The following is a 27,139-nucleotide window of genomic DNA, read 5'->3' as shown; positions in this document are numbered from 1 at the left end:
TACATGACAGAATAAACACATTTAGGTTACAGAACCACCAACAGAGTCTTAAGTATAACCTTGTACTAATACTCTAATATACATAATCTAATAATAATTTTTTTATACCAATGGGGCCATACAAACTGCATCTGATTTTTTTCTGCTCCTGAGTGAACACACTTTTCTTTTTATCCACAGGAAAAATGTCTGCTTGGGTAATGTAATTTTGATGCAACTGTGCACTGACATTTAATGTGCATACATCATTTAATTGTAAATTATATTTAGCCCCTTGGCACTGTCCATTTACCCTTTATTGTTGTAAGGCTAAATACACATATTTGGACATAGAAATAAAAAGGAAGCGGGAGTATATGCTGTGCAAACTAATCTGGGCTATAGAAATCTTTTTCAGGTGCTTTATTGAAGTCACTTCCTTTAAACCTATTGCATCTGTACCCTAAAGTACATTTCATATACATTTAAATCACACTCAGAGAATAATGTAGAAGCATCCTAACACACACTGACTGGTGTTAGTTAGAACAAAGAGGGGAAAAAACATGCAAGGCAGGACACTCCACCCTTTAGAGCCAAGAGGAAATGTTGAGCATGAGTATCATCTGTGTGTATTATATTATTAGTCTACTGTGGAAATCTATGTAAGCAGTACACAATACAGTAGATAGAATATAGTGTGTGTGTGTGTGTGTGTGTGTGTGTGTGTGTGTGTGTGTGTGTGTGTGTGTGTGTAGTACGTGGTGTATAACTAGTCCACTGTGTGTGTACAAATATATATATACAGTGAGGCCTGATTTCATTAGGATAATATCACTGCTTGTAGGCATTAGGGAGGTTTAGTTAAGTCTCTGGAGGCTTGTCTGTACTAAACCTTACTGAGACCACCCACTGTTATATTATTTGTTTTGACTGCAATTCAATCACATTCTATTCTATTTTATTTGTTTAGCACTTTTAATAATGAATATTGTCTCAATGCAGAAGCTTTACCCTAATATATAAAAAAAAGAATAGGAATTATAATGTTTATTTTCAATTATTATTATTTTTTTTTGGTGACATTTGGTAGTCAGGAGCAGTGAAATTGTAAATGTTTGCATGTTATTCCTAACTATGCTTTCTATGGTGATAAGAGAAGTCTCTCCCCTGGCCAGGTTGGAAGCCAAAAGGTTGTTATGGGAACTGACGACATTTGTGTAGACTTCATTCCCACCATCTGCACTCAACATCTGCTGGCCTCTAAGTGATAACTGATACACACGTGTGCCTAGTGTTCCCTTACAGCATAAGCACAAACCACCAGAGGTGTCTTTACAGGAGGAACCACAGAGGAACCTTGGGATCACTGATTAGTAAGTGAGTGAGAGACCTAATGGAGCCACACCTGCCAAATGGGTTAACGAAAATACAGTATCATCTCATAAATTAGCACCACACTTGCTAGGTACATAACAAATATTTCAATCTGAACATTTTTTTTTTTTTACGTGTTTCCTTAAAACTTCATATCAACTACACGATGTGACTAAAATGACCAACCTTCTCTGTTTATCCCAACCATCTTGTATAAAAACAAATAATTAAAAAAAAAACAACAAATAAAAAACAAATCCGTATTTTTATATATATATATATATATATATATATATATATATATATATATATATATATATATATATATATAGTAGTTTTTATAAAGTATAAAGTAGTTTAATATTTGTGTCTAATACGTAGCATTTGTTACAAAACAACAACACTGTTGTCTAGTTGATAACTTTAGCAAGCTCGAACTAGCCGTTACTACAAAATATTGGACGCTGTTTAAATACATCAGTCTAAGAAACTTCTCTGTGTAATTTATCACTGACTGAATTGGACTTACAATAATAAATATTGCATTAACAATACAATTAGTGAAGTATATTGTAAAATTATACACCTAATTTATCCAACAAACCAATTTCAACAAAAAATGAAAAATGATAGATTCTTGTACATTCTGTAAGATAAACACAGAATGTGAATGTAATATAAACACTGCACTTTCTTTTTTTATTATTGTATGAACAATATTACTGGATTTAGATTTTTTTATTTGGTTTTTGAAACATTATGTGGGACAAAAACAATATACAGAAAAAAAAATTTAATGAGGAAAGTAAAATGACAAAATGTCATGTTTTTATTTTAAATCTTTTTTATTTGGAAAGTTTCACATCCATAAATGTGAAACTTTCCTTTATGTTATGTTACTATTTTAAGATTTGAATAATATGGAATTGCATTTTGTTATGATATCATTTGTTATTGAAACATTAAATAAAGAAACAAACAAACAAACAAACAAGTAGGTAAGTAAGTAAGTAAGTAAGTAAGTAAATAAATAAATAAATCACTGACCACGACTGCCTCTAATTTTGAATCAGGCAGTGAGATAAACACCTAAAGGTCCTTTCGCGGCAGTGTGCACATGCGCGGATGCAGCGGAAGCGTTTCGTTGCCCTCCACTAGCCGCCGTAGGACGACTCGTCTGAAATCATGGTGTTCGAGGAGAAAAGGATCTTAAACGGAGACCCAGAGGAGGTGAGGGCTGATATTTAATCATCTGCTTCAGAATTAATGCAGATTTTAATAGACGGTCTATTGAAGCGTTTCCATAACGACACAATGTAACGTAGCTTAGCGACGTGTGCTATTAGCTTCTGTAGCTCTGAGTTACTCTGGTCACCTTTACTGTAGACTTAAAGCTCAAATAGTCAAATTAACTCATTAAATCGGATGAATTCCATGAACAACAGTCTGCCAATATTGCACTACATGATTTTACTTTTTTTTTAGTGTTGTACAATGAAGGATTCAATAAAGTAGGTTAATACCACGTTTATAGTGCCATAATTAAAAATAAAATAGAGCTGGAAATTATGAAAACTATACATATATATAAGCAAATGATGTAACATGACCAATTTGCTGAAGACCCTGTGTAATTCCAACATAAATGCTGTACTGTGTATTTTTATATTTGGCTCACTGTATCATCAGAATCAGGTTTATTGGCCAAGTGTGTTGACACACACACAGAATTTGGTTCCAGCTGTTGGTGATGCTCAAAAGTACAGAAGTAAATAATACTATAGATTTAGCTTTGACTATACAAATAAAAAACAGACGAGGCGAGACAAAAACAGACTAGACAATATAGACAGTAGGAGTATTAAATAGGAATACAGAATATAAGACAGATCAGTAATGTACATAGTGTGTGAGTGCATGGTAGTACAAATAACAGTGTTGTGCATCAGGTACGATAAAGAGTTTACTTTTGCTCTAAACAGACTGAGTTTTTTCCCTTATGAATATGTTGTAAGATATTTAAGGAAATATCTTTAGGTTTTATATAAACACACAAACAAAAGCGAAGTGATGTAGTAGGGTTTAGTTCAGTCAAAAAAGATCAGCCAAAACATGAAGTGGTGATCTGGACATTTAATTTGCAAAATGACACTTAAAGTTTCTTTTACCTGTGAATGATTATATATGAGGTTTTTTAAACTGAACCACAGGAAAAACACAAATTTAAAAAGTTATATAGAAGCTGTGCAAATGTTGTGCACAGAAGTTAAAACAAAAAAAGATCTGAAGTTAAATCTGTTTCTCTGATGTCCCATTTGTTTCATTATAGGAAGAAGAGGAAGAGGAAGAAGACATGGTGGTATGTTGGATAACCTTATTGACATTTCTATACAAGATTTATCTAGTGATACACAAACATCTCTTCTTCAGGACATAAAATATGACACATACATGGGAAAATGTGTGCATGCACTAATAATAATAATTTATATTTTATATTTTTTTTCCCCACTTGTCTTGTTTTTTTCTGTTTCTCATGTGAACAGAATTATAGGATTGAAGCACACACTGCTGTATTAAATGTGTCTAAAAGAGGAGATTTTAAAAGGCAGTTGTAAGATGTATAGCATAAACCTGCAGCAATGTAGCAACTTGGAATAGGCAATGGAAACACTTTGTTGAAGCTGTATTAGGACACATTTCTAATTCAGGGCTGTTTAATATTATCCTGCACTGGCCCTTTACAGCTTTCATCATAAACAAGCAGAAGCCACACCTGATTCTACCTGTTTAATTAATTTAGAAGACTGGGATGTGGCTTCTGCTTGGTTGCAAGAAAAACCTTCACCCACTGGTACCTTTTGCAGATAAGATTAATGTATGTGCTGTATGCCCTGTGCCCTGTGAACTCAGGACCCGTTAGAGGTGATCAGGCAGAAATGTGAGGAGACGGAGCACTGCGTCCATGCACGTGAGAAACTTGAGGTCTGCGAGACAAGGGTGGGCTCACGGTCGACCGATGAGGACTGCACCGAGGAGCTTTTTGATTTCTTGCACGCAAGGGATCACTGCGTGAGTATAACTGTACTTCACTTCAGACAGATTATTTTGTTGTCCAAGGTGTAAAGAAAAATTAGATTAGATTTTTAGGAACACAACAATCCTTTTTTTCCCTTTTCAAAGGGATACTGATGTCAGAGCTCAGTATTTGACAAGTCTGACAACGCTTTCTTTGAACTACATACAGCTGTCTTTGTAAATAATTTTCTTTGCAAGTCTCTACTGTGAAGTAAACAGTAACTGCTCAATATCAGGCAAATACTTCACAGACTTCTAATTATGATCTAATATGTTGTAATAATAAGGAAAGGATTCTGTGTATCCATTTGTAGAAGTAAATACTCTTAGAATGTTATACCACAGAACAGTTGCATTCTTGAATCTGATTGGTCAGGAGGTGTTAAGTTATTTTCTCTTACATCAGCCCTGACAGTAGTGTCAGTTCTGTCAGTGGTTTCTATAATAATAACAGCTTACACAGGAACATGGCTTGCTCTAAAGAGATGCTTATGTGAGGAACTAAATTGTTTTCTAAAGTTTTGTGTTTTGACTATAAATGTAACTTAAACAGTTTAACAGTTAAAATGTATGATTTGTCGTTCTTTAAGAAATTGTAACAGTTGGCATATTGTTGTGGTATAAAAGGAATAAAACACTACAAGACATGATCACACCACCCTGTTGTTTATCTTATCTTATGTGTTTATTTATATAAAACTGCACTACATAGCCTTTTATTTCTTGCCAAATCCTTTTGGATGCCTGTAGTACAGTGAGCCATTATTGTAAGATATTAACTTGTGATCTAGAAGTATTATGTAGTTAGATTTTTAGGATATTAGATTAGGGGGTGTGATATGTTGACTGGTCTGATCTAGACAGAGAGCGAGGTGTGGATAGTCGTATACTGTATATTGTGAAGCAATGTAAATCTCTAGCATTCTTAGTGATAATCTCTCTTCTTTCTTTGTCCAGGTGTCCCACAAGCTCTTCCACTCTCTCAAATGAATCTTGTCCGATCCTGCTCTTCTCGGCTCTACTGTCAGCATCACTGCAACTTACGTGTACTGTAGGCAGTGAGATGATTGCTGACTTTTTCCAGCTGAGCCACTGTACTGTACCTAACAGTGTGTACATTCTGCTAATGATGATTTGTGAATAAAATGTTGTAATGTGTTACATCTCTGAATTGAAGTTTTTAAGCCAGTGTTGATGTTAACAAAAGTGAACATTTAAATAATCAAATGCCAGCTAAATATTCATTGTTACATCCCTGTATAAGAATATATAGACGACTGCTGGAGAAGATTGTGTTTCTGCATTTGGCTATTTAATTAGTTTGTCATGGGGGCCAGTTCATGAAAAGCACCCCAAGGAGCCCATATGTTTTATTTTTGCACCATAACACACCTAAAAAAGCTTCCCCCCCTTACATTTTGCTCATTTTGTATACTGAAACTGCTTTATGGACTGTAAGATGCCCAAGTAGGCTTTTTGTCATCATTTAAATGGGCAAATCAGAGAGACATATCATACTGACATATCAACTGAGACTTGCAAGTGCACATAGCAAAAAAGTTCACAATAAGGAATATATCTTTGTTTCATGGTATTTGCTTGTTATTATTTCATATGCTTGTTTAAACTACAACAGCTTTTTTAATAATTGGCTAACATTTAGGCTGCTTTCTAATGAGAGAAATGACATAACGTTTTTTAGATTTGGAATGAGCAGTGAAATCGGGTGTGTATGTAGTCAATGCAACAAATACAGTAGCGCAGGAGCTGAGCTGTGAGGGATGTGTGATTACTTGTTTGAATGCCATTCATTTGTGAGTATGGAGATTTGCACGTGTAAAAGAGCTAGGGAATTGTGGAAAATACAAGAAACTAAATTGATTATAGAGATTTCCTTTTTGACACTCAAAAGGCCGGTAAAATTACTTTGCGGGCTGCTAATTGAATAGCTCAGACCTACTGCTTTCAAGCCTATGAGTAAACTGGATGTCTGGTACCTGCTAGATTGCATCATTCAAACTTTATCCTATTTGCAGTGAAATGTGAACTTGGGTGGTTTCAATGAAATTATGCTCAGTGTATAATGTTCCGACTTTATGCTCCCTAGAAGCGATTTATTATATGTTCATGAAGCCTATTAGAGGGCATTTCTTTACACTGAATTTTTGCAACCAGTGTAAAATGATGCTTCACATATTCTCCTTGAGTCTGTGTGGGTTTCCTCCTACCTCCCAAAAACATGCCAGTACATGAATTATGATGTGTGTGTGTGTGGGTGGTGTCTTGTAGTAGACATACAATGGACAGGCAGTATTCCAGAACCATGGACACCTAAGCTGGATAAAGATTAAATGTAAGGTGAATGAACGACAAGGCAGTGTGTTTCAAAAATGCAAATCTAACTAATTAATCGTTTAAAGAAAACCAACACATTGCTATATATTGTGGGGTATTTTTAATGCCTACATAAATTTGTGTGAATTATAAAAGGATGTGATCTAATGAGTAGTTTTGAGCACCATTTCTTTAATAAGGTTTAACATGATAAGGATGCATTGTTTGCATAGTTGCCTCTGTTAAGCACGAATAGGATTTGTGTAGCTTGTGAATTAACAATAATATCCTTGGTCTGACAAGTCTTGTCAAAGACATGGAGTCTGCACAGAAGCATCCATTGTAACTCTTCTAAAGTTGAAGTTAGAGTCAAGGTCAGGTAGCGTTCTCAGAGCAGTGTGGGTCCTGTGGGACACCTGCAGCTGATATCTGAGAGAATCTGTGCATTGTTGAAGCACATTAGTAAAGTTTTTTGGGGGAAAAAAAATCAAGATTACCCCAGGTCAATGCTAAAACATGTAATTCAAAATACTGAAATTAGCTGAGTTTAGGATAATTAAAGTGGAAAAGGGATGGTGACTCGGACATCCATGATATCTTCTCAACGTGCAATGAAAATGTTTCACACATAAGAGACGGCCATTGTTATGTTTCATATTAAAGTTGAATTATAATGGAAAATAGTATAATATAACTGCGTCTGATAAAGGCCATACTTTCAAGAGGAAATATAGGTGGAGCATTTCTACTCTGGTCATTTGTCTGAGGTCATTATATGTGATAAGAAAACATGGATATAAGTACTGAGCTTTGAAAGTGAAGATTATGGGGTTAATGGGATGTTCTTTGTGAGCAGCTCATAATTTATACTCACTGGTGATTACAACTACACTAAAACACATTTCAGCAAACATCCACTTTGAGAAATGGGCTTTTTTAAATTTTAGTTTGGTGTCCTTGTTTGACTGAGCTAGTCTGGTCAATGTGGTGATTGGAGTTTGACAGATTAGCTTCAGAAGTCTTCACTTTATTTAGTTATTTATTTATTTGTTTGTTTGTTTGTTTATCTATCTATATATCTATCTATCTATTTTTATTTTTATTTTTTCGCTACCAATATTTATGCTGTGGATCCGCAGCTAAATTTACATTTATGGCATGTGGACGGAATTTAACTCTTGCAAAGCTAAAATGCCATGACTTTTATTCTGAAAAGTAGGTCACTAGCTCACGTTGGCGACCTTCACAGGAGAATTTTCCGCTTACAGCTTCAACAAACCGCACGTAAACAGAATGCCTTCGTACAGATCGATCCGTATGTCAGTTTAGGTCCGCTATTTTAATAATGTGAAACTGACCTATTAACCTGATAAACTGTGAGGCTTTCCTGCAGGAAGAGAAACGATTTGTAGGTTTCCGCTGTTTTTAAACATGGGCAGCTTCACACTTGTACAGATGTGCATCAGGAAAGTGGCTCTGAATATGGATGTGCTGGAGAGACAAACTGGGGGTAAGCTAACTGTGTGTGTGTGTGTGTGTGTGTGTGTGTGTGTGTGTGTGTGTGTGTGTGTGTGTGTGTGTGTGTGTGTATGAGTGTGTGTGTTGATGCTGTCTCGACTCATTCGCATTTTCAATTAAAGATCTGACTCACACATTAGATCTCTGTCTGTCTGTCTGTCAGTCTCAGTCTCTCTCTCTCTCTCTCTCTCTCTCTCTCTCTCTCTCTCTCTCTCTCTCTCTCTTTCTGTCAGTCTGTCTGTCTCTCTCTTTGTCTGTCTGTCAGTCTCTCTCTCTCTCTCTCTCTCTCTCTCTCTCTCTCTTTCTGTCAGTCTGTCTGTCTCTCTCTTTGTCTGTCTGTCAGTCTCTCTCTCTCTCTCTCTCTCTCTCTCTCTCTCTCTCTGTCAGTCTGTCTGTCTCTCTCTTTGTCTGTCTGTCTGTCAGACTCTCTCTCTCTCTGTCTGTCTGTCTCTCTTTCTTCCTCTCTTCTTTCTCTCTCTGTCTCTCTTTTCTCTCTCCTTTCTCTCTCTCTGTCTCTCTTTTCTCTCTCCTTTCTCTCTCTCTCTCTCTCTCTCTCTCTCTCTCTCTCTCTCTCTCTGTCTCTCTAAACTGAGATGTGGGTTTGACCTTGAGTGCATTCCTCAGCATTACAATGAGGATCTGTTGTTTGTTCAGACTTTGTTCAAAGTCTCTTCTCAGTTTTATCAATGCACAATTTATTATTTCACATTTATAGTGTCTTATTAGTTAAACGATTATTGAAATGGATTTTATACAATACAGTTATATATAATATGTTATACAGATACAATCTATGTTATTTAGAGTCTAAGCTACAATGAGTTACACAGCTCCAATTTTCAGTCACAGTATAGCAAACTTTGGCGAGCCAACAGACGCTGCTCTTAATGTTGAACCAAATGAGCCGATTCAGTGAATTAAGCACCACTACTGCTTTGTGTTTGGCTTTGTCACACTAATGCTTCACCAAAGATATAGCCTAAAGAGCATTTTTTTAAATGTTGGTGTTGATGTTGTTGATGTAGATTTGCCAGCCTCACTTCTTCAAGACTTGATGCCGCATCTGAACATATACTACCTGGACAGGATTGAAAAAGCTGCTCAACTAAAAGGTAAACATGTACAGACAAATTCTTGTAAATGTGCAGTGGTGTTTTTTTTGTTCCAAGTATTGGCTCTGGTTACTGAAAATAAATGAATAAAGTTACCCTATCTATAATGTATGTACCCTAACTAAAATATATGTGATATATATTTAAATACTGCCTGTTATTTTTCTTATTACAAAGTGCACACAGCACATTAATGTCTCTGAGTACATCACACTGGTGATACCTGTGATTAGTCTCCAATCTCTTTCACACAGGATTTACATTCGAGCTGAACATTGCTGTTTTTTTCTGTTCTGTCGTCCTGTACATATCTCTCCTTTCTGTCCTCTACACAGACATTTCAGAATCCACCAGCTATGAAATAAATTACTTTAGACATAAAACCTGACAATATTTTTCTGATAACTAAGTGAGTCTGAAACCGATTCAGCACTGTGACGTCACCAGGAAGAATCACAGTCAGATTCAAACAAGTTCAGTGTAAAGAGCACCTTTAGAAAAGCCAGTCTAACGACCTAGAAACTGGAGAACCGAGGGAACCCAAACTGACTCCTCACTTATCCCTGTGTTTATTGTAGTTTTGCTCTTGTGGAATGTTTAATATTCTTTTATTGTGGTTGTTTTTCCACATTACAAATTCTCTTACAATTTTAGGAGTCTCGTGTTCATCTGCTTGGGCAGCAAAATGGAGGGATCTGAATCGCACATGGCGCTGGAAGTTAAAGGTAATGGACACTTCAGAAATGTTCGCTGCCACAACTGACCCGACTTTTGTCTGTAGACTAGCCGATGCTCTATTATGGTTTGAGAACACGCCTGAAGTGTCAGATGAAAGTGTGCACTAATTGGATGCTAAATGATCTGTTCCAGTTTTTGCAGCCAGAGAAGGAGGACTGGAAACAGATGTGCTTAGAGAGTTATTTCCACAAGGTGCTTTTAAGAAAGTCACAAGCACACAGCTCCGCTCTTGACATGACGGATCTCTCTGTGGCAGCCAAGTATGTACAGGTTCTCTCTCTCTACACGCTGCATGATGTGCAGAAGTTAGCCTCAGAGGAACTACGTCTCATCCTGGCCACGCTGGAGACGGTGGTGAGGACACTCAGGTTGATTGACGCCAAGGTGTTGCTCAGACATAGAAAGTCAGAGGTCCTTTTTGTTTTGCACCGGCTTCTCGACCACGGATCAGTTAAAAAGCTAGTTCTGAAACGGACTCCGGATTCACATGTTTTCAGATGGATTATGTCCAGATGTAAAGGCTCTAGCAGGATTGATGATGGTCCTGCAGCATCCAAATGTCCTCGGCTGCATCCGCTGATGGAAGAGATAGAATACAGCAAGTTCTGTCCCTCATGTAACACTAATGTGACATGTCCCGAGGGACAGATACACTCAGTGGACCTGGAGGTTTGTTTAACTGCAGCGTCTCGCCTCCTGCCTTCCTGGATTGGTCTCCGATCACTTCATCTGAGTCCTACCCGTAAGTTCTAAAATGTTTTGCTGTCTTTTACTGAGACAGTGTATCAGATGTGTTTTTTTGGTAGCAAGGATAAAGGAAGACTGATATTGTTTTTATGTGTTTCTGATGTGGTACTGATCTGATACCGATTGATACTGATGTGTTTCTGATCTGATACTGATGTGTTTCTGATGTTGTACTGATCTGACACTGATGTGTTTCTGATCTGACACTGATGTGTTTCTGATCTGACACTGATGTGGTTCTGATCTGGTACTGATGTGGTTCTGATCTGACACTGATGTGTTTCTGATCTGACACTGATGTGTTTCTGATGTTGTACTGATCTGACACTGATCTGACATGTAGTACTGATCTGACACTGATCTGACATGTAGTACTGATCTGACACTGATGTAGTACTGATCTGACACTGATCTGACACTGATGTAGTGCTGATCTGACACTGATGTGTTTCTGATCTGACACTGATGTGTTTCTGATGTTGTACTGATCTGACACTGATCTGACATGTAGTACTGATCTGACACTGATCTGACATGTAGTACTGATCTGACACTGATGTAGTACTGATCTGACACTGATCTGACACTGATGTAGTGCTGATCTGACACTGATGTAGTACTGATCTGACACTGATGTAGTACTGATCTGACACTGATGTAGTACTGATCTGACACTGATCTGACATGTAGTACTGATCTGACACTGATCTGACATGTAGTACTGATCTGACACTGATGTAGTACTGATCTGACACTGATCTGACATGTAGTACTGATCTGACACTGATGTAGTACTGATCTGACACTGATCTGACAGTGATATGGTCCTGATCTAATGTTTTGATAGACAGAGCAGATTAGACAGTATTACACAGTGCACACACAACTATTGGAAATCTGTAACTTGAATCTTATCTTACAGGGACATATGACCAGATATACACACTGATATATGTTTTATTGGCAGTATGCCTGCAAAGGCAATAAGCAGCTTTACAAGTTGAAATGTCACATCCATAATAAGAGTGTATACTGTAGTCATACTGTATATATGTTTGTATATTGTGTGTTGTTCATATTGTATAATTGTGTGCAGAGTTTGTTTGTAGGAAGGAAGTGGTCGACTTGGTGGAGTCTCTCCGAAAACTTTTTCTGAACCCACACTGTGCCCTCAAAGACTTGAGTTTTGGGAACATGTATATTCAGCAATATATAGCAAGCTTGCTAATCTCCTGCCCCACACTGCACACCCTCTCACTGGAAATCGGCCCACGGTGGGACTACAGCACCACATCCAGTGTGCACTTCACATCAAACATACGTAATGCTTTTTTCACTCTTATTGTTGTTCATTAAGTGTATAAAACTTTTTACATTTACATTCTTTGTAGTAGTAGCAGTAGCTTTTTATTATTATTAATAGTAGCAGTAGTAATATTAGTTAGTTTGTTTGTTTGTTTTTTTAGAACAATGTACAGGGTTGTAAGTGATTGTTGATTGTTATTGTCTGATGCAGAACTCTCTCTTGAGAAACTCACCTTAAAGGCAGGTGAGATCCAGACGACTCTCGAGTGTTTACCCACTGTGCTTCAACACGCTCCCAATCTCCGCACTCTCCACATCACAGGAATACGTCAGGCTCACTCCTTCCTACACACGTTGCCAGGTATTACCAAAGTACTTTCTGTATAAAAACACACAAAACAAAGTGAAAAGTGAAATGTACTAAATGTGCTTATTTTTGAAATTATGTGGTTTTATTATTTCACTTTATTTATTTTTATATCTTCTTTTCTGGTCATTTTTCTGGTATAGTGAGTCGGTTGCCATAGTTAATTGTTCTTTGTCCTAATGATTTTCTTCTGTTTTTATTTATGAATTTGTTTTACTTTATGGGGCTGTGCAGTTTGTTTAATATCACGTCACACTGAACTCTGAACTTGTAAACTACCCTACAGTGAAAACAGGAGATCATTGGTTTGTTCTGTGTGTGTAATTTCATTCGAGAAAGATCTAGTTAAATTATGTCTTCTTCTGCCACTAATATATATATATATATATATATATATATATATATATATATATATATATATATATATATATATTAGTAGTGTAATTAAAGTGGATCTCCAGGTGATCCTTGATCTTCAATTGAAAAAAATGTTGTTCCTTTCCAGAATCCAATCCATCCCTGAAAGTGCTGCTGTTGGAAGACGTAAACCTGGCAGAATGTCACAGTGAGATTATTTATCTTCTAGAGAACTCCATGTTGGAAGGTAACACAAAACGTCACTTTTTAAAAATAATAAAAGACAAATCTGACTTAGTTATTTACTTATTTAATCATTATACATTATTACAGTCCTGTTATTTCTCTCATGATTTCAGAGCTATCCTTGAAAGACTGTAGGCTGTTGGAGAAATGCACAGAGAAGAAAGACTTCCTGGTTCCTTTTGTAGCAGCTGCAAAGAATCTTTGTTCCCTTCGCTCTCTTTCTCTGTCTCAGAATCGACTCGGTGAGACTCGCATCACTAAAACATTTACACTCATTTGTACAATTTGGTTTTATCTCTTTGCATCCAGTAACAATAGGGTTTCAATATCATACTTTTGTTTTTTTTGTGAAAGTACAAGAAAAATGAAAAATTACTTTTAATGTGCTGATTACAGAATGATATTTAATAGTAACAGGATAAAAACCTGACCACCCAATGATATGATTATGATTGTTTGGGAAAATGTACAAAGCATCATAAAATGTACACAATTTCATTCATTACGTAAAATTCAGTATGTGTGCATCTACAGAGTTTGGATTTATTTGTTTTTAATTTTGAGAATTTGAGAAAAAACATGTGTAATGCTTTTCCCCACTAGTTTATTAGGATGGTTCTTTACATGTTGTATAGTTACTGCTACATTTTGTTCATTAATAGTATATTATTTTATATACTATTTTACTACATGTATATTATTTGTATTATTTTTGTATTTCAAAATTCCATATTTGAATCAATACTTTATTTCAAGCTTGAAATAGTTTGTTCTACTGGCAAATAATTTAGCTAATTTTAAGCATTTTTTATCTTTCAATAAAATAAGTTAAAGCTTTTAATGAATAAAGACAAATGTGATCTTAACAAATACATAAAAAAATGTGATAATGTGTGCTTAACAAATGGAACTCACATTCTCTCTCTCTCTCTCTCTCTCTCTCTCTCTCCCCTTCTCTCTTTCTCTCTCCCTCTTTGTGTCACTCTCTCTCTCTCTCTCTCTCTCTCTCTCTCTCTCTCTCTCTCTCTCTCTCCCTTTCTCTCTCTCTAACTCCCTCTTTGTGTCACTCTCTCGCTCTCTCCTTCAGCTTCAAGTGTCATTCAGGTTGCAGATCTGTTTTTAGAACATCCTGGCAACATAGTCAAATTGGACCTCAGGTAATGTTAATGTAATGTAGTCTTGCTTGTAAATAAATAGATAATTGACAAATTAAAGACAAAAAACAAAACCCTGATGTTGATGTTAGGCGGTTGTTGCTAAAAGTGCGATTAAATCCTGCATTAACATTTTTGCCTAAAGAACAGCTGCTGTTTTGTTTTTACAGAAATATCTCATTAATCGCACATTTAATGTACGACTGTAATTGAGTGTGCACAAACCATCTTTCCCATAGATCCTAATCGTAGATGCCACTTTAGTTATTGTTCCTATTAAAACACAGCCATTTGCAATCTGCCCAAGTAACGAACCCTCTTTCAGACACATATACGTATTTTCCTCTCACTAGTCAACTGGTTCTGCCCTATGTTTTTATATATGCCATAGAACATGGAAGGTATATTACCCACTAACTGTATCATTGTGTAGCGCACACAACTGGAAGCATCATGATATCTAGAATTCATTTTTTCACCTGTCTTTCTTGCAGCTCAAACTTCATCCTCCCTGCTGACCTGCTGGAGTTCAGCCAAAGGATTGAAGCTCATCATCCTCTTTGCCGATTCACACTGGACCTGCGCTTTAACCCTCTAAATCGTGACCCCTTGGCCAAAGGTCAAGCTCTGAGGATACTGCGCCCGTTCTGTGAAGTTCTGACTGATGAATGGGACTTCAAATTAGCCATGGTAGATCATGTCAGTGTGATGTGAAGAGACATTTAATGTATATATATACACAGTACCAGGTGTGGAACCATGTAAAGAAAAAAAAAAAAGGCATCCATAAAAAATGAATTGTGTTGCTTACACCATAGCTGTGGCCAGACAAACTATAATCTGCTTCTCCTAGATAAAACATACAAAGATTTTTGTTAAATTTCATAAACTGGTTGTCTGGTGAATGCTAAGGATTTAAGAGTTGATATCTGACCATATACCAACATTTTAAAAATTGAATTTAGAATATTTTTTTATATAGATTCACTTTTATAAATTTATATTACTTTTGGAATAAATCCAATATTTCTACTGGATAGTAGTTTTGTGTTTTTGTTTTTTTTTTAGTTTTAAGTTTGGTACCTTAGGTTTAGTTCTTTATTTTGGCAACAAAGCTATGAATCTAATGTAGTAAACAATGAATTTATTATTATGAACTTAGACCTCCTCTAGTGTCATGAAGACATATCAGTGTGGTTTAGATCACAGTAGCTATAAAACCTAGAAGCTATAAAAATAGAAATAAAAGTTATGCAGACGATAGTTTTACTTGAAAATATGGAATTTGCTGCTGTTGTCCTATTTTTTCTTCTTTTGGCTGCTAACTTTTAGCGTTTGCCAAGCTAGATTGTGGAGCCACATATTATGTACAGGTTTTCAGTTGCATCCATTTGGTTTGGATGAGAGGTTGCTTTACTTTTAACTAATTAAGGTTTCAAGTTTAAATCCCACGAATTTCATTTTTGTGCAAATTTATGCATATGTTATAGCTAAAATTGCATGTGAAAATACAGAAACCAAATCATTTGATCTTACAACAACACTAGAAAAGGCTTTTGTCAGTACTGTATTAAAGCTGACAGTAAGACCACAGTAAAGTCCAGTGTAAAGGCCAATTGCAACATTTCTTTCACAATTTTCAAACACTGGTTGATCTTATCTCAATCTTGTATAAGCTTCACTCACACATGATATCCATATAACTTTATTAAAGACTATGCATTTGCACTTTGTGTATAAGCAACATGGTTTAACAAGCCTCATTCTTCCCACTTGCACTGTTGTGTATTGTTCTGCTTGAGTTTTGCAACAGGCTGAGCTTCGCAGCCACAAGGTTATCGCTTTGCTTTCCATTATGTGGGTTGTTGGATATAACTCTTATCACTGTATGATATATAATATATATTACTGTAATATAACTGTATTATACAAACATGTTTCCTGCAAAAATACTTCTTAGTCTTGTGTTTTTTATACAAATAAAACCAGACAGACAAAAATAAGCATGACATATTTAATCAACATTAATAAAGATGTACACAATAAATAAAGAGAAATGAACAGAACAACAAATAATTATACAGGAATCACCTTGCCCATGTGACTGTCTTTCAGATATCATCTTGATATGATGTCCTTCAACTCAGCAGCTATATACGATTACAGAACGAGTCAGCGACAGCTGCATGTGATAGGTTTGACATGATTACAGTGTTCAGATGTGCAGTGTTCAGACGACTCCTCTTTGGTCATGGTGGGAATTCTGGTGGAAGACAAAGGTCACAGCTTTGTCCCAGGAGGCCTGGAGTACTGCGTCCTTCAGCCCTCGTTTATCTGCACAGTGATGCCAGCACGACAGGTTGCTTGTGCAGTCCGAATCCTCGGGAGGAGGACGAACCTGACGCCCGTTTACACAGCGCTGACATCGAAACCTTGAGAGAGAAATAAATGCTGATGTGATACCACTAACATATCCTTTGTCTAGTGATCTCCACAATCTTTAAACGTCCAGTACTTCAAATCTATGGCTTTATGATCATGAAGTTAATTATAATAAATATAACAATATAAGAAAAAAATATTTGGATTATTAAAAAATTGCATGCATCTGTTCAGGTCTGAACTGTGTTGTGCTTGTTTATTGTGTATGTGCACCTGTCGTGTGTGTCGCTGAATGTGTCCTCATTGAGAGTGAACAGCTCCCTCAGCTCCTCCAGAGAAAAATGTCTCTCTACGTCCTGCTCCTCATCCACCACACAGCTGCTCAGTGCCTTCTTATGAGCCTGCCTCTGTAGGATCTTCTCCTCTATAGTCCCTGTCTACACACACACAAATGAATAGTGTGAAATATATATAAAATAAATATGAAACATACATGTAACCTGTTTAAAATATTTGGTGCGAGTGCTCAAGACAATTCAAACACGAGCTACGATTTCCTTAACTCAGCCTTTTAAGTACATACAATTTTTTTAAAAACGGTGTTGGGTACTTCTCAATTCTGCTTTACACCTTTTTAATCATTCTGAGAACATATAAAATAAAAAAATATACATTTTTATATTTGTAAAGTAAATCCCATAATTGCTGATGTGGTGACCTCTTTTGTTAGGATACGTTTCATTTTTATGGAAGTTGTCTCGGTTGTAAGTGCTTTGTGAAGAGAGGGAGAGAAGGTGGTAAGGACTCTCATGCATTAATAGATAAAATAATATAAATCACTGCCAAATCGCAGTGGCATGAGAGGCATCAAAGGCCAGACAGTGTTTCGATATAAAAACATGCATTTCCGGTTGCATACTGCATCTTATTACAATTGTAACTATGTACATTTTAAATATGTTCACAATGGCTCAGTCTACAGAGAGGCACAACTCTGTATTAACGCTTGATGAACACACTCACTGAGAGCAGTCTGTAGATGTAGCACGTTTTTCTCTGGCCATCACGCCACACTCTCGCCATCGCCTGTTCATCATTGGCTGGATTCCAGTCTGGGTCGAACATTACCAACCGATTTGCCCCAATAAGGTTCAGGCCGCAGCCACCGGCCTTGCTACTCAACATGAAGATGAACTCTGGGCTCTAGAAAAGTAGAGAATGGAAAAATGGCACTTTCTTTAAACTGCATGTTTAGTAGATTATATGTGAATAAAGTAATTGTGTTTCTATGGATTTGTAGCTTCTAAGACCTGCCACTGTAATCATAAAGATTGTGCTGTGCTACTCTGTGATTAGGAATCTAAAACAAATTCTGGATTCTGCTTTGTCAGATTTTTTTTTCTCTAGATAAAAGCATCTGCTAAAAAATGAATGGAATTTGAAATCATTAAAAATTAGGACTTACAGAAAGACTGTTAAATTTTTCAACAATCTTGGCTCTCTTTTTGATAGACATTGTTCCATCCAGTCTCACATACAGATATCTAAACCGACAATAAAACAAACCGACAGTGGATTAGCAGCATAAGTGAAACATGTTAAACAATCACAGTTCGCAAAATGTCTTTGTATACAGAAGTAATATGAACTAAAGTTTAACTGAACTCATACACAATCACACAGATTACAGCATGCAATGAAATGCTTCTTTTGACGGTTACTTCATCTAAATATATATTTCTGTAATATATAGAAGTAAATTTCAATAATAAATACATTTTTAATAAATGTAAATAACGTAACAAACAGTACTGCATATCTGCTTATTTCTAAATGAAGGACATGGCACAGGTGTGGATGATAAAAGACTGAATGTTTCTGAATGTGACTCATTTTTATTAAAGTAAAAATTCAATGAACGTACCATTCCTTAATATTTCACAAATTAAAAAAAGCATTAATATAATTTCATTCGTATTATCAGTGTCATTTCAGTACTGATGCTGGTATTAGTATCTGTATCATCAGTACACATCATCATTGTTCTTTTGACCTATAAGAGTCTTATTATACTTTCATTTATTAATCAAAATGAAATTAAAAGCTGAATAATGTGTGTGGATGTGGCTCTCACTTGCGAGCACGACACAGCTTCTCAAACAGGTCCAGAGTCTGTGTGTAGTTTGACACAAGCACCACTTTATCGCTGGTTGTTGACCGTGTCATAGCAAGAATGTAGTCGAGCACCAGCATCTTCCCTAAACCAAAGTAATAAACTTCATCATTTAACACATGCAAACACACACACATGTATAACACATGCAAACACACACACACATGTATAACACATCTCACACACACACACACACACACACACACACACACACACACACACACACACACACACACACAACTGACCTGAAAGCTGAGGTTCAACAGCTTTAGTTGAGTAACCAGGTGGGAAAAGCTCCATTGCCCCAGCAAAGCCCTCCTCCCCCTCCACACACTTCTCATAGATCAGTGAGGGGTCTGAAGAAAGAAGGAAATAACAGTTTATTTAGTGCTGATAATGAATTAAAATCAGCATTTACACCATCATCATCATGGAAACCAAATTTAGACACAACCCAGTTAGTCAAAATGAAGCAATCATGAAATTATTTAATTGAAAAAAAACTTTGCTCTGCATTATTACCTTTTCCACTACGCATATCTACATTTATAACTTCATTGCAGTAAAAAAAAAAAAAAATAATCGAGGTGATATAAATAAGAGGGAAAAATATGAATGTTTATGTCCTTTTCTAGAAGTCTGACTTTGATGAAGAGTTGTTGTGTGACGCAGAAGAAGCAGATGTGTTCACACTCACGGTTGCACAGCTTTTTGAGTGAGGTGATAGAGGACAGTGAGGAAACACTGATTTTGCCCTGCTGTAGCGTCTCTGCTGGCTTTGCCTGCTTCAGGAACAGCTTATAGAGTTCCTTCTGCAGAGGAGTTAGTCTGCAAAGCAAGTGACACACACATGAACACTACTGCTACTAATAACAACAACAACGAGTAAAGACTTGCAGAATTAAAAGCAAAGTAAAAAATGATAACCTTAAAAAAATGATAACTGTTAAAATAATATGTGCACAGTATGTTTAATAATAGATAAAGAATATTAAGGGGACTGAATTTTATAGACCATAATACCAAGAAGACACTTCACTACTTTTCTAGTGGTAGATTACCTACAGGACTTGATCTTAAAATTGAATGTGGAAACATAATTCATACATACTGCAACTAAGCATACAGTGTACATTTAAATGGTGTAATGTCACAATCAAAACAAAAATTAATCTGTGTAATATATTTTACTAAATTCTATTTTTTTTCTTCCACATATACAAAGAAAATGTTAATTACATCAATGTGTTTTAGGTGCACACACGACAACAAGCTGATTGTTACTCTAGGTCTCATGTGACTATTCCTCTTGGAATATTAGGATGAAGGCAAATGCTTTACCTGCAGCAAACGACTTGCTCAACCTTCACAGGAAGATACTTAGACAGAATGTCAGAGGTCCTTCTGATCAGACACCTGCAGACACATAAAAGACTCAATCAATAAACGTGCAGTGCCGGAAAAAGTGAAGTCTGTTCCATCTGCTTCTAACAAGAAGTGTACAACAGCACTAGGATCATATGAAGCACAGGGGGCAGAGGGATGTGTTTATTACTGGTGTGTATGGTCATGTATTGAGATACACATTAAATAAATAAATAAATAAATAAATAAATAAATAAATAAATAAGAGCCTACACCATTGTTTTCTTTTGTTTTCCCATGAGGGCTGCAGGACTTGGAGTCCAGTCATGGAGCAATCTGCTCCTGGTCTCACAAAATATTATCTTGGCAGAGTGTGCAAAAATAATGTTTGTCTTTTCTTTTCAGTTCTTTTCCTATGCACAAAAATTGACAGAAGTAATTCCTTCTGGCAGAAAACATAAACTAAACATAGATACAAAGCAAGAATGCAAGTTGTCTACTTAAATTAAAGGCTTGGCCATGGAAGGGATATATTGTGTCTTGTGTTCATTTAAATAGGATCTTGTATTGGATTTGATTTTGGCTCCTGAAAAATATTTTTTTTAAAAATACAATGGGAAAAATTCTATTCCCATTCGGTTTGCCTGGAATGGTGTTTCCTAAATGCATTAAAATGACTCTCCTACATATCTACACTAACGTGTCTACTTTAAGAAATTAGATGGTTAGAAAATCGTGGTGCTAGATCAAACACAAATAACAGAAATAGTGTGGGAAACACTAAGTGTACGTCATGGGAGAGAGGCGGAGTAGCCAGAATCTCACTTAATGACAGCACAGATTACGAGTGACTGCACACACCTCCTGTGTTTGTTACATATACAGTAATTATACTTACTTAGGTTAGAACAGGACTGTGACTGAAAAGCCTCTGTGACCTTTAGCTCACCTGTTAACAATGCTGATGAGCTCTTTTAGCTTCTCTTCCCCGACGGCTCGCTCTTTATCGCTAGCATCTGCATCACGGCCCTTCAGAATGGGAATCTCAAAGCGCTTTTTAAATTCCTGAGCTGTGCCTACAAGAACATGTGACAGAACATGTGAGGGCAAGGAATGGACAGAAATTCCTACAGCCATGCTGAAATGGAAAACTTTCAGAGAAGTGCGAAGGTTAGTACAACAGCATAGGGGGACTTCATCTGCAATGGTAAGCTCGAAATGCTGCCATTGGGAATCACATTAGTCTTCACTGATATATGCTGCATGTTGAGAAGTGTGTTCAAACACATCGCTATTGGTTTAAGTAAAATCTAAGATTAGTCCAAATGTGCAGTTTTTTATTGACGTCCTCTTCAGCAGTTTATCCTGGACAACCTGAGGCAACTAAATTGTGGTAATTCAATTAGAAAATGGACTTGAAAATGACTCGTGGCAGATTTACATCAGCCCAACTTATACTGTATGTTTCTGAGCCACTTACCGAGGATGCCAGCATTGACAAAGTGCACCAGGCTGAAGTACTCAAGCAGATCGTTCTGAATGGGAGTGCCAGAAATCAAGACTCTGCGCTGGGAATGCATCGCATTCAGAGCCTGGTACGTCTGATTGTCCGAGTTTTTCAGCCTGTGACCCTAAGCAAACAAAAATGACATCTGAATCCCAGACATTACCCAAGCTGGCTAATTGCTGCTATGCTCAACAACATTGCAGCTCTTTAATTAACTTAGAAAGGCAAGGATTGCCAATATGATCAACATGCAACTAATTCAGGCAATGAAGACATTTCATACCTCATCACAAATGACCAATCCTACTTTGCCTTTGTGCAGAACTTCAGCGTGGAGACGGAACGTTTCATATGAAATAATCAGAATGGGAGTGGGAACTCGTAGACCTTGCTGGGAAATGAAGTTCACTGAAACACAGAATGTTATGTTAATTACATCAATACCGATGGGTGCAAATCCCAGGTGTAAACAACTGCAAGACATGTGCATGTTGCTGCTGTAGTAGAACTCTCAACACGGTAAAAATCCAAAAAATCAATCACAGAAAAAAATACTGTTAAAAATATTTTTTACCAAGCTTTCTGTCTATCTCATCCTTGGAGCCACCATCAATAGCCACAGGCTGCACACGTCCTCCAAGCCACTTAGCGACTTCATTATACCAGTTTCTTACTAGGCTGGATGGTGAGACCACAATGGCCTTATCAATCTCAGGTCTGAGATCAGGACTCTGCCTGAGGAGAGTCCACATGAGCGTAATGCACTGCAGTGTCTTCCCCAGTCCCATCTCATCAGCCATGATGCAGCCATAGGAGTCGGTGATACGGCGCCCAGTCACACACTCCCACAGAAACTTCACACCCTGAAAACATCACAACACAGTGATCGCTTGTTACTGAGTAATGGTAATGTCCTAATTACTGACCTTAAATATGTTTCACTGTGATTTCACTGGTGTGTTATATGTACAAAGGTATCAAAAATAACACAACTCAAACGTTTCACAGTCTTTCAGAAGAAAAATAAGCAAATATTAATAAAAAAGAAAGCTTTGTGCAACTTTTAAGCTGTATTATGTTAGCTAGCTCTCAGAACCACTTCTACTGATCTATACACACAAAAATCTAAAACATCAGATTTAGAAAGAAGTACTTATCTATTATATACGGTAGAAAGTGGTAAATGGGGACCTCAGTTAAGGTGACTGCAACTATGTGACTAGAATCTATGATAGCTCACCTCCCTCTGATGGGGTCGAAGAACTTTACTAAGCACCGGATCCACCACAACGTGCACAGGAAGCTTGTCCCTGCAGGATGATGAGAGTTTAACAAAAACACAAATGAGAATTAAAGGGTATTTGTTTTAGAGAATTAAAGCTGAGCATTTTAATCAAGGCAGAACTTTTAGATGACTGATGACTAACTTGTCTGTTTTGATGAGGTCATGAGCGCCCAAAGCTGGCGGCTCATAAAGAACCAGAGCTCCATCTTCAAAAGGATCATGGAGAGCCTTTCTAACACCTGACCTCTTCAAGCCCAGAGCTCTCAAACCCAGTGGACCTGAAGTAAGAGAATACAGAATAACATTTCCATTTTAGAGGGCTATACCTCTTTTTTACTGGCAAGTGTGTTTATGATCAATAATTGTTTTAATGACTATGTTGTATTAACCTGTTATTAATCTTTAATCTTCCTGTTACATTTGCTGATTAGCTATGATTTACTATTGGTACCAAAAAACTGACAAATCATTCAAAGCTGTATTTTACATGCACAGTATAAAGAACCTATATGTACCCCATGAAGCACATTCATATATTAAGATACACAATATGGTCAAAAATACAGTATGTGGACAACTGACCATCATACCCATGTAAGAGTGGCCGTGAGAATTTCTGTCCATTTAGCTACTATAGCATTATTGTACCAAGGTCATGCACACAGTCTGCATTCCATGTTAGCTTTAAATTGTGGTTGCTGTTTACTTGACCATTTGTACTACAAGCTTGGCAAATGATGCCTACATGAATCTCCCTTTGTGCACAGGGGTATTGTCATGCTCAAACAGGTTGAAGCCTTTTACTTCAAGTGAAGGAAGTTGTAATGCACAGGCATACAAAGACATTGTGTGCTTTAACTTTGTGGTAACAGTTTGGGGAAGAAGCTTATATCCGTATGATGGTCAGATATCCGTATACCATATAATGTAGAAATGTACACATTGCACACCTGTGTAATTAGGGATGGGAACCTTGAATGGTCTGGAAAGGATACTTCGTATAAAAGCCTCCTGGAAAAAAAAAAGACATAAAAAGATGATCACACTTTTGTATGCAAAGTGTGATGAAAAGATATACAAGTTTAACTGAACAATGGAGGATGTGGTTAAGGCTCTTTAATTTAATGTCAAACTTGATAATGATTTACACACATAAAATTGACAAAATGTTTTGTGGTGCCTTACATGCTCGTTGCTGTCCACACACACAGGCCGGTTTGTGAGCTGGGTCAGAGGCTTCCTATATGGAGACATGTAGCTTTCTCTGCAGTCTTTAATCCTTTTGCTTTTCTGTAAGAGTATATTTAATAATATATGCTTTATAGCAAATAGGCCAGCAAATAATATTTAACCTACTTGAACTCTGCTACAAACATACAGTGTAACCAAAATAAAGACCTACAGCACATGTATACTGTAAATTGTATTAAATATAAAGTGGCCATAGGTATGAGAACAGAAATAAAATGCTTCTGTATTGACAGTGCGCACATGAGCCGACGCAGACTTCAGATTGTGCAAAGACAAGTGGATCTATTTTAGACCAAATACACTGGAAAAGATGAGACTCACTAAGATTAAGATCACAAAATTGAATACTAAATAGGCAAGATATTCATCATCGACTAATAGATTTCAACAAATCGACTAATAGATTTTTTTTAAACTTGCCCAGTTTTAGCTTCTTTTCATTGGTTACCAATTTATTTATGGACTGAGTATTACGTGTACACACACGACTGTGCAGCCACACATAGCTCCAACGTCATCGTCATATTTGCTGATGACACAATGGTGATAGGCCTGATCACTGACAACGATGAGACGGCCTACAGAGAAGAGGTGAGCACCCTGACTACATGGTGTCAGGAGAACCACCTCTCACTCAACACTGAGAAGACCATGGAGCTGGTGGTGGATTTCAGGAGACCACATTTCAGGAGAAGGCACATCAACGCCTCTTCTTCCTGAGATGGCTGAGGAAGTTTGGAATGAGCCCCAGCATCCTCAGAACATTCTACACCTGCACTATAGAGAGCATCCTGACGGGCTGCATCGGAGGATCATCAGTGACTCCAGCCACCCGTCCCACAGACTGCTCTCTCTGCTCCCCTCAGGAAGACGTCTCCGCAGCATCCGATCCCGCACCAGTCAACTGAGGGATAGTTTTTCCCTCAGGCTATCAGACTAACCAACAGTCACAACTAATGCAGCCTACAGCAAACTTTTACAATATGGTATGCCACACACTGCACCTTAACTTCGGACTATCCACTGGACTATACACTCACTGCACTAGACACACTGGACTTTACATACACACTGCATTCAATGCCATAGCCCATCTGCTACCACTAGATACCATCCGATGCACATCCATGTCACTTCTGTACCTGTAAAATCTGTTTTGCACATTATAGCATTATATATATTTACATATACAATCTGTACCTGTACAATCTGTTTTGCACGTTATAGTATTTTACATATAATATAATTACATATATTTACACATATACATATATAAATGCATGCTGAATATAATGTGCAGTGCTACTGAAAGGAGGCCCAATAGTACACTGTACTGACACGTATGAGCATATTGCACATGTTCATTTGCTGATTTCATTATCTGATTTCATTATCTGGTTGTTAATTGTACATATTGTACAGGCTATATATATGAGCATACTGCACATTTCACCTGTTGATTTCATTATGTTTGTTAATTGTACATATTGTACACACATATTGCACTAACTATATGTATGGGCAAATTGCACATTTTCACTTGTCAAACTCATTGCCTATATATTTATCGGTATATCTGTACAACTGTTCTGCAATTTCTAGAGTTTGCTCCTAAGAATTTCACTCACCAAGGCACATGTGCTGTGGTGATGTGACAATAAAAGTGACTTCACGTTTTAAAAAATGCTATGCATGTGTATTGCATATAGACCCTTAAAGTCTGAAGCAGGAGTATCATCAAATAACTTGACTTGACTTCAGAACTACTGACAAAATGTGCTGATATGTAATTCTTCAGTAGCAAGACAGTCATGTAGCACTGTAACAAATTAATGTCTTTTTCCAGTTCCTTTAGGTTTCAGAGTAGTGGGAATGACTTTAATGTTATATTTATTTTTTACAAACTAATAATGTCTTTCCTCCTTATTCAATATTATAGGATATTCTGTGTAAAGTCATGACCTACTTACTACATAATCCCAGTTAAATCAATAAGCTTCAATTCCATGCTGCAAAACTACAAAATGTGAGAAAAGACAAACAGTTTTTGGAGTTTTTGATAAAGTCTTTAGCTAGTGAATCTGTAAAGTAAAGCATCAGCATATTTACTGACAACAAATTATTCACAAACAAACAAATGTTTGTTATTGACAAACAAAAAAATTGGAGCTCAAGATAAACTCCAAACGGCTACATTTTGTTAAAACATGTAGTTTATCAGCTTTACATCCTCGTCCCTGTGTAGTGCATCTATATGTGCAGATATACGTTTAGAGATCTACTTACAATTTCAGGATCCCAGTCTTCATCTTCATCATCATCGTCATCATCAGAATCGACTCTCTGCTTTCTTTTGGCAAGCTGACTGGGCGCAAAGCTTCTTCTCTAAAACAATTCGTCGATTTTATTCATTCAGTTGCTGTGACAACGATCAATCTGTACATTAAACGTGTTCACTTACCATTCTGCCTTAGAGATGTCGGTTGCTATGGTAGACAGTACTAGAAGCTATAGGCTAATGCTAAAAGAACCGCCTAGCATTAGGATCTGAAGTTACAGAGTGTCATTTATAACGGAAATATACCGAATTTAATTATTTATTTATATGCTAAGTGCTAATATGACACTTTAAGTTTATTTATACGCTAAGTGCTAATACGATACTTTAAGTCCCATGATTTGTTATTAAATATCCCGCGCCCACACCAGTGACGCAAATGTACGGAAACCGAAAAGCACCAAAATTATGAACGCGTTGCAGAAAAATAAGAAGCAGGTGCGCTTTATCACGTCGACCTCAGTCAGCTCTGGGTTCAGTAATGACGTGTATTCAAAACAAGTTTAATCAAATGCCAACTATTTTC

At 36.8% G+C, this 27,139-nt stretch overlaps 3 protein-coding genes across 4 annotated transcripts; 2 read left to right on the top strand and 1 right to left on the bottom strand.

Moving 5' to 3' along the window:
* The first annotated feature begins 2,451 nt into the window (after positions 1–2,451).
* Positions 2,452–5,592, top strand: LOC113642830 (cytochrome b-c1 complex subunit 6, mitochondrial). The gene is made up of 4 exons (XM_027146522.2): positions 2,452–2,586; positions 3,686–3,715; positions 4,270–4,428; positions 5,392–5,592. Exons 1-4 carry the CDS (start codon positions 2,542–2,544, stop codon positions 5,422–5,424), a joined length of 267 nt encoding a protein of 88 aa, XP_027002323.1. The 5' UTR covers positions 2,452–2,541; the 3' UTR covers positions 5,425–5,592.
* A 2,018-nt stretch (positions 5,593–7,610) lies between these two features.
* On the top strand, positions 7,611–16,566 carry lrrc41 (leucine rich repeat containing 41). 2 transcript variants are annotated; one of them, XM_027146476.2, is made up of 11 exons: positions 7,621–8,278; positions 9,312–9,398; positions 10,053–10,123; positions 10,269–10,878; positions 11,980–12,204; positions 12,400–12,549; positions 13,061–13,159; positions 13,272–13,400; positions 14,246–14,315; positions 14,807–15,002; positions 16,428–16,566. In XM_027146476.2, exons 1-11 carry the CDS (start codon positions 8,200–8,202, stop codon positions 16,437–16,439), a joined length of 1,728 nt encoding a protein of 575 aa, XP_027002277.1. In that variant the 5' UTR covers positions 7,621–8,199; the 3' UTR covers positions 16,440–16,566. The 2 variants fall into 2 exon arrangements, with proteins under 2 accessions (XP_027002276.1, XP_027002277.1); XM_027146475.2 differs by lacking the exon at positions 16,428–16,566 and having other exon boundaries at positions 7,611–8,278; positions 14,807–16,264.
* Positions 16,313–27,124, bottom strand: rad54l (RAD54 like). The gene is made up of 18 exons (XM_027146451.2): positions 26,737–27,124; positions 26,562–26,660; positions 24,210–24,314; positions 23,975–24,035; positions 23,167–23,302; positions 22,980–23,049; positions 22,314–22,602; positions 22,023–22,147; positions 21,713–21,863; positions 21,182–21,308; positions 20,209–20,283; positions 19,565–19,695; positions 19,113–19,223; positions 18,829–18,952; positions 18,160–18,238; positions 17,718–17,897; positions 16,968–17,131; positions 16,313–16,744 (listed from the first exon to the last, which is right to left on the bottom strand). Exons 1-18 carry the CDS (start codon positions 26,737–26,739, stop codon positions 16,543–16,545), a joined length of 2,232 nt encoding a protein of 743 aa, XP_027002252.2. The 5' UTR covers positions 26,740–27,124; the 3' UTR covers positions 16,313–16,542.
* Positions 27,125–27,139: the final 15 nt, after the last annotated feature.

The sequence above is a fragment of the Tachysurus fulvidraco genome, chromosome 5 (assembly GCF_022655615.1).
Source record: "Tachysurus fulvidraco isolate hzauxx_2018 chromosome 5, HZAU_PFXX_2.0, whole genome shotgun sequence".
Taxonomy (NCBI): Eukaryota; Metazoa; Chordata; class Actinopteri; order Siluriformes; family Bagridae; genus Tachysurus; species Tachysurus fulvidraco.
Note: the sequence above shows the minus strand (reverse complement) of the source record. Positions and strands in the feature narration are given on the sequence as shown.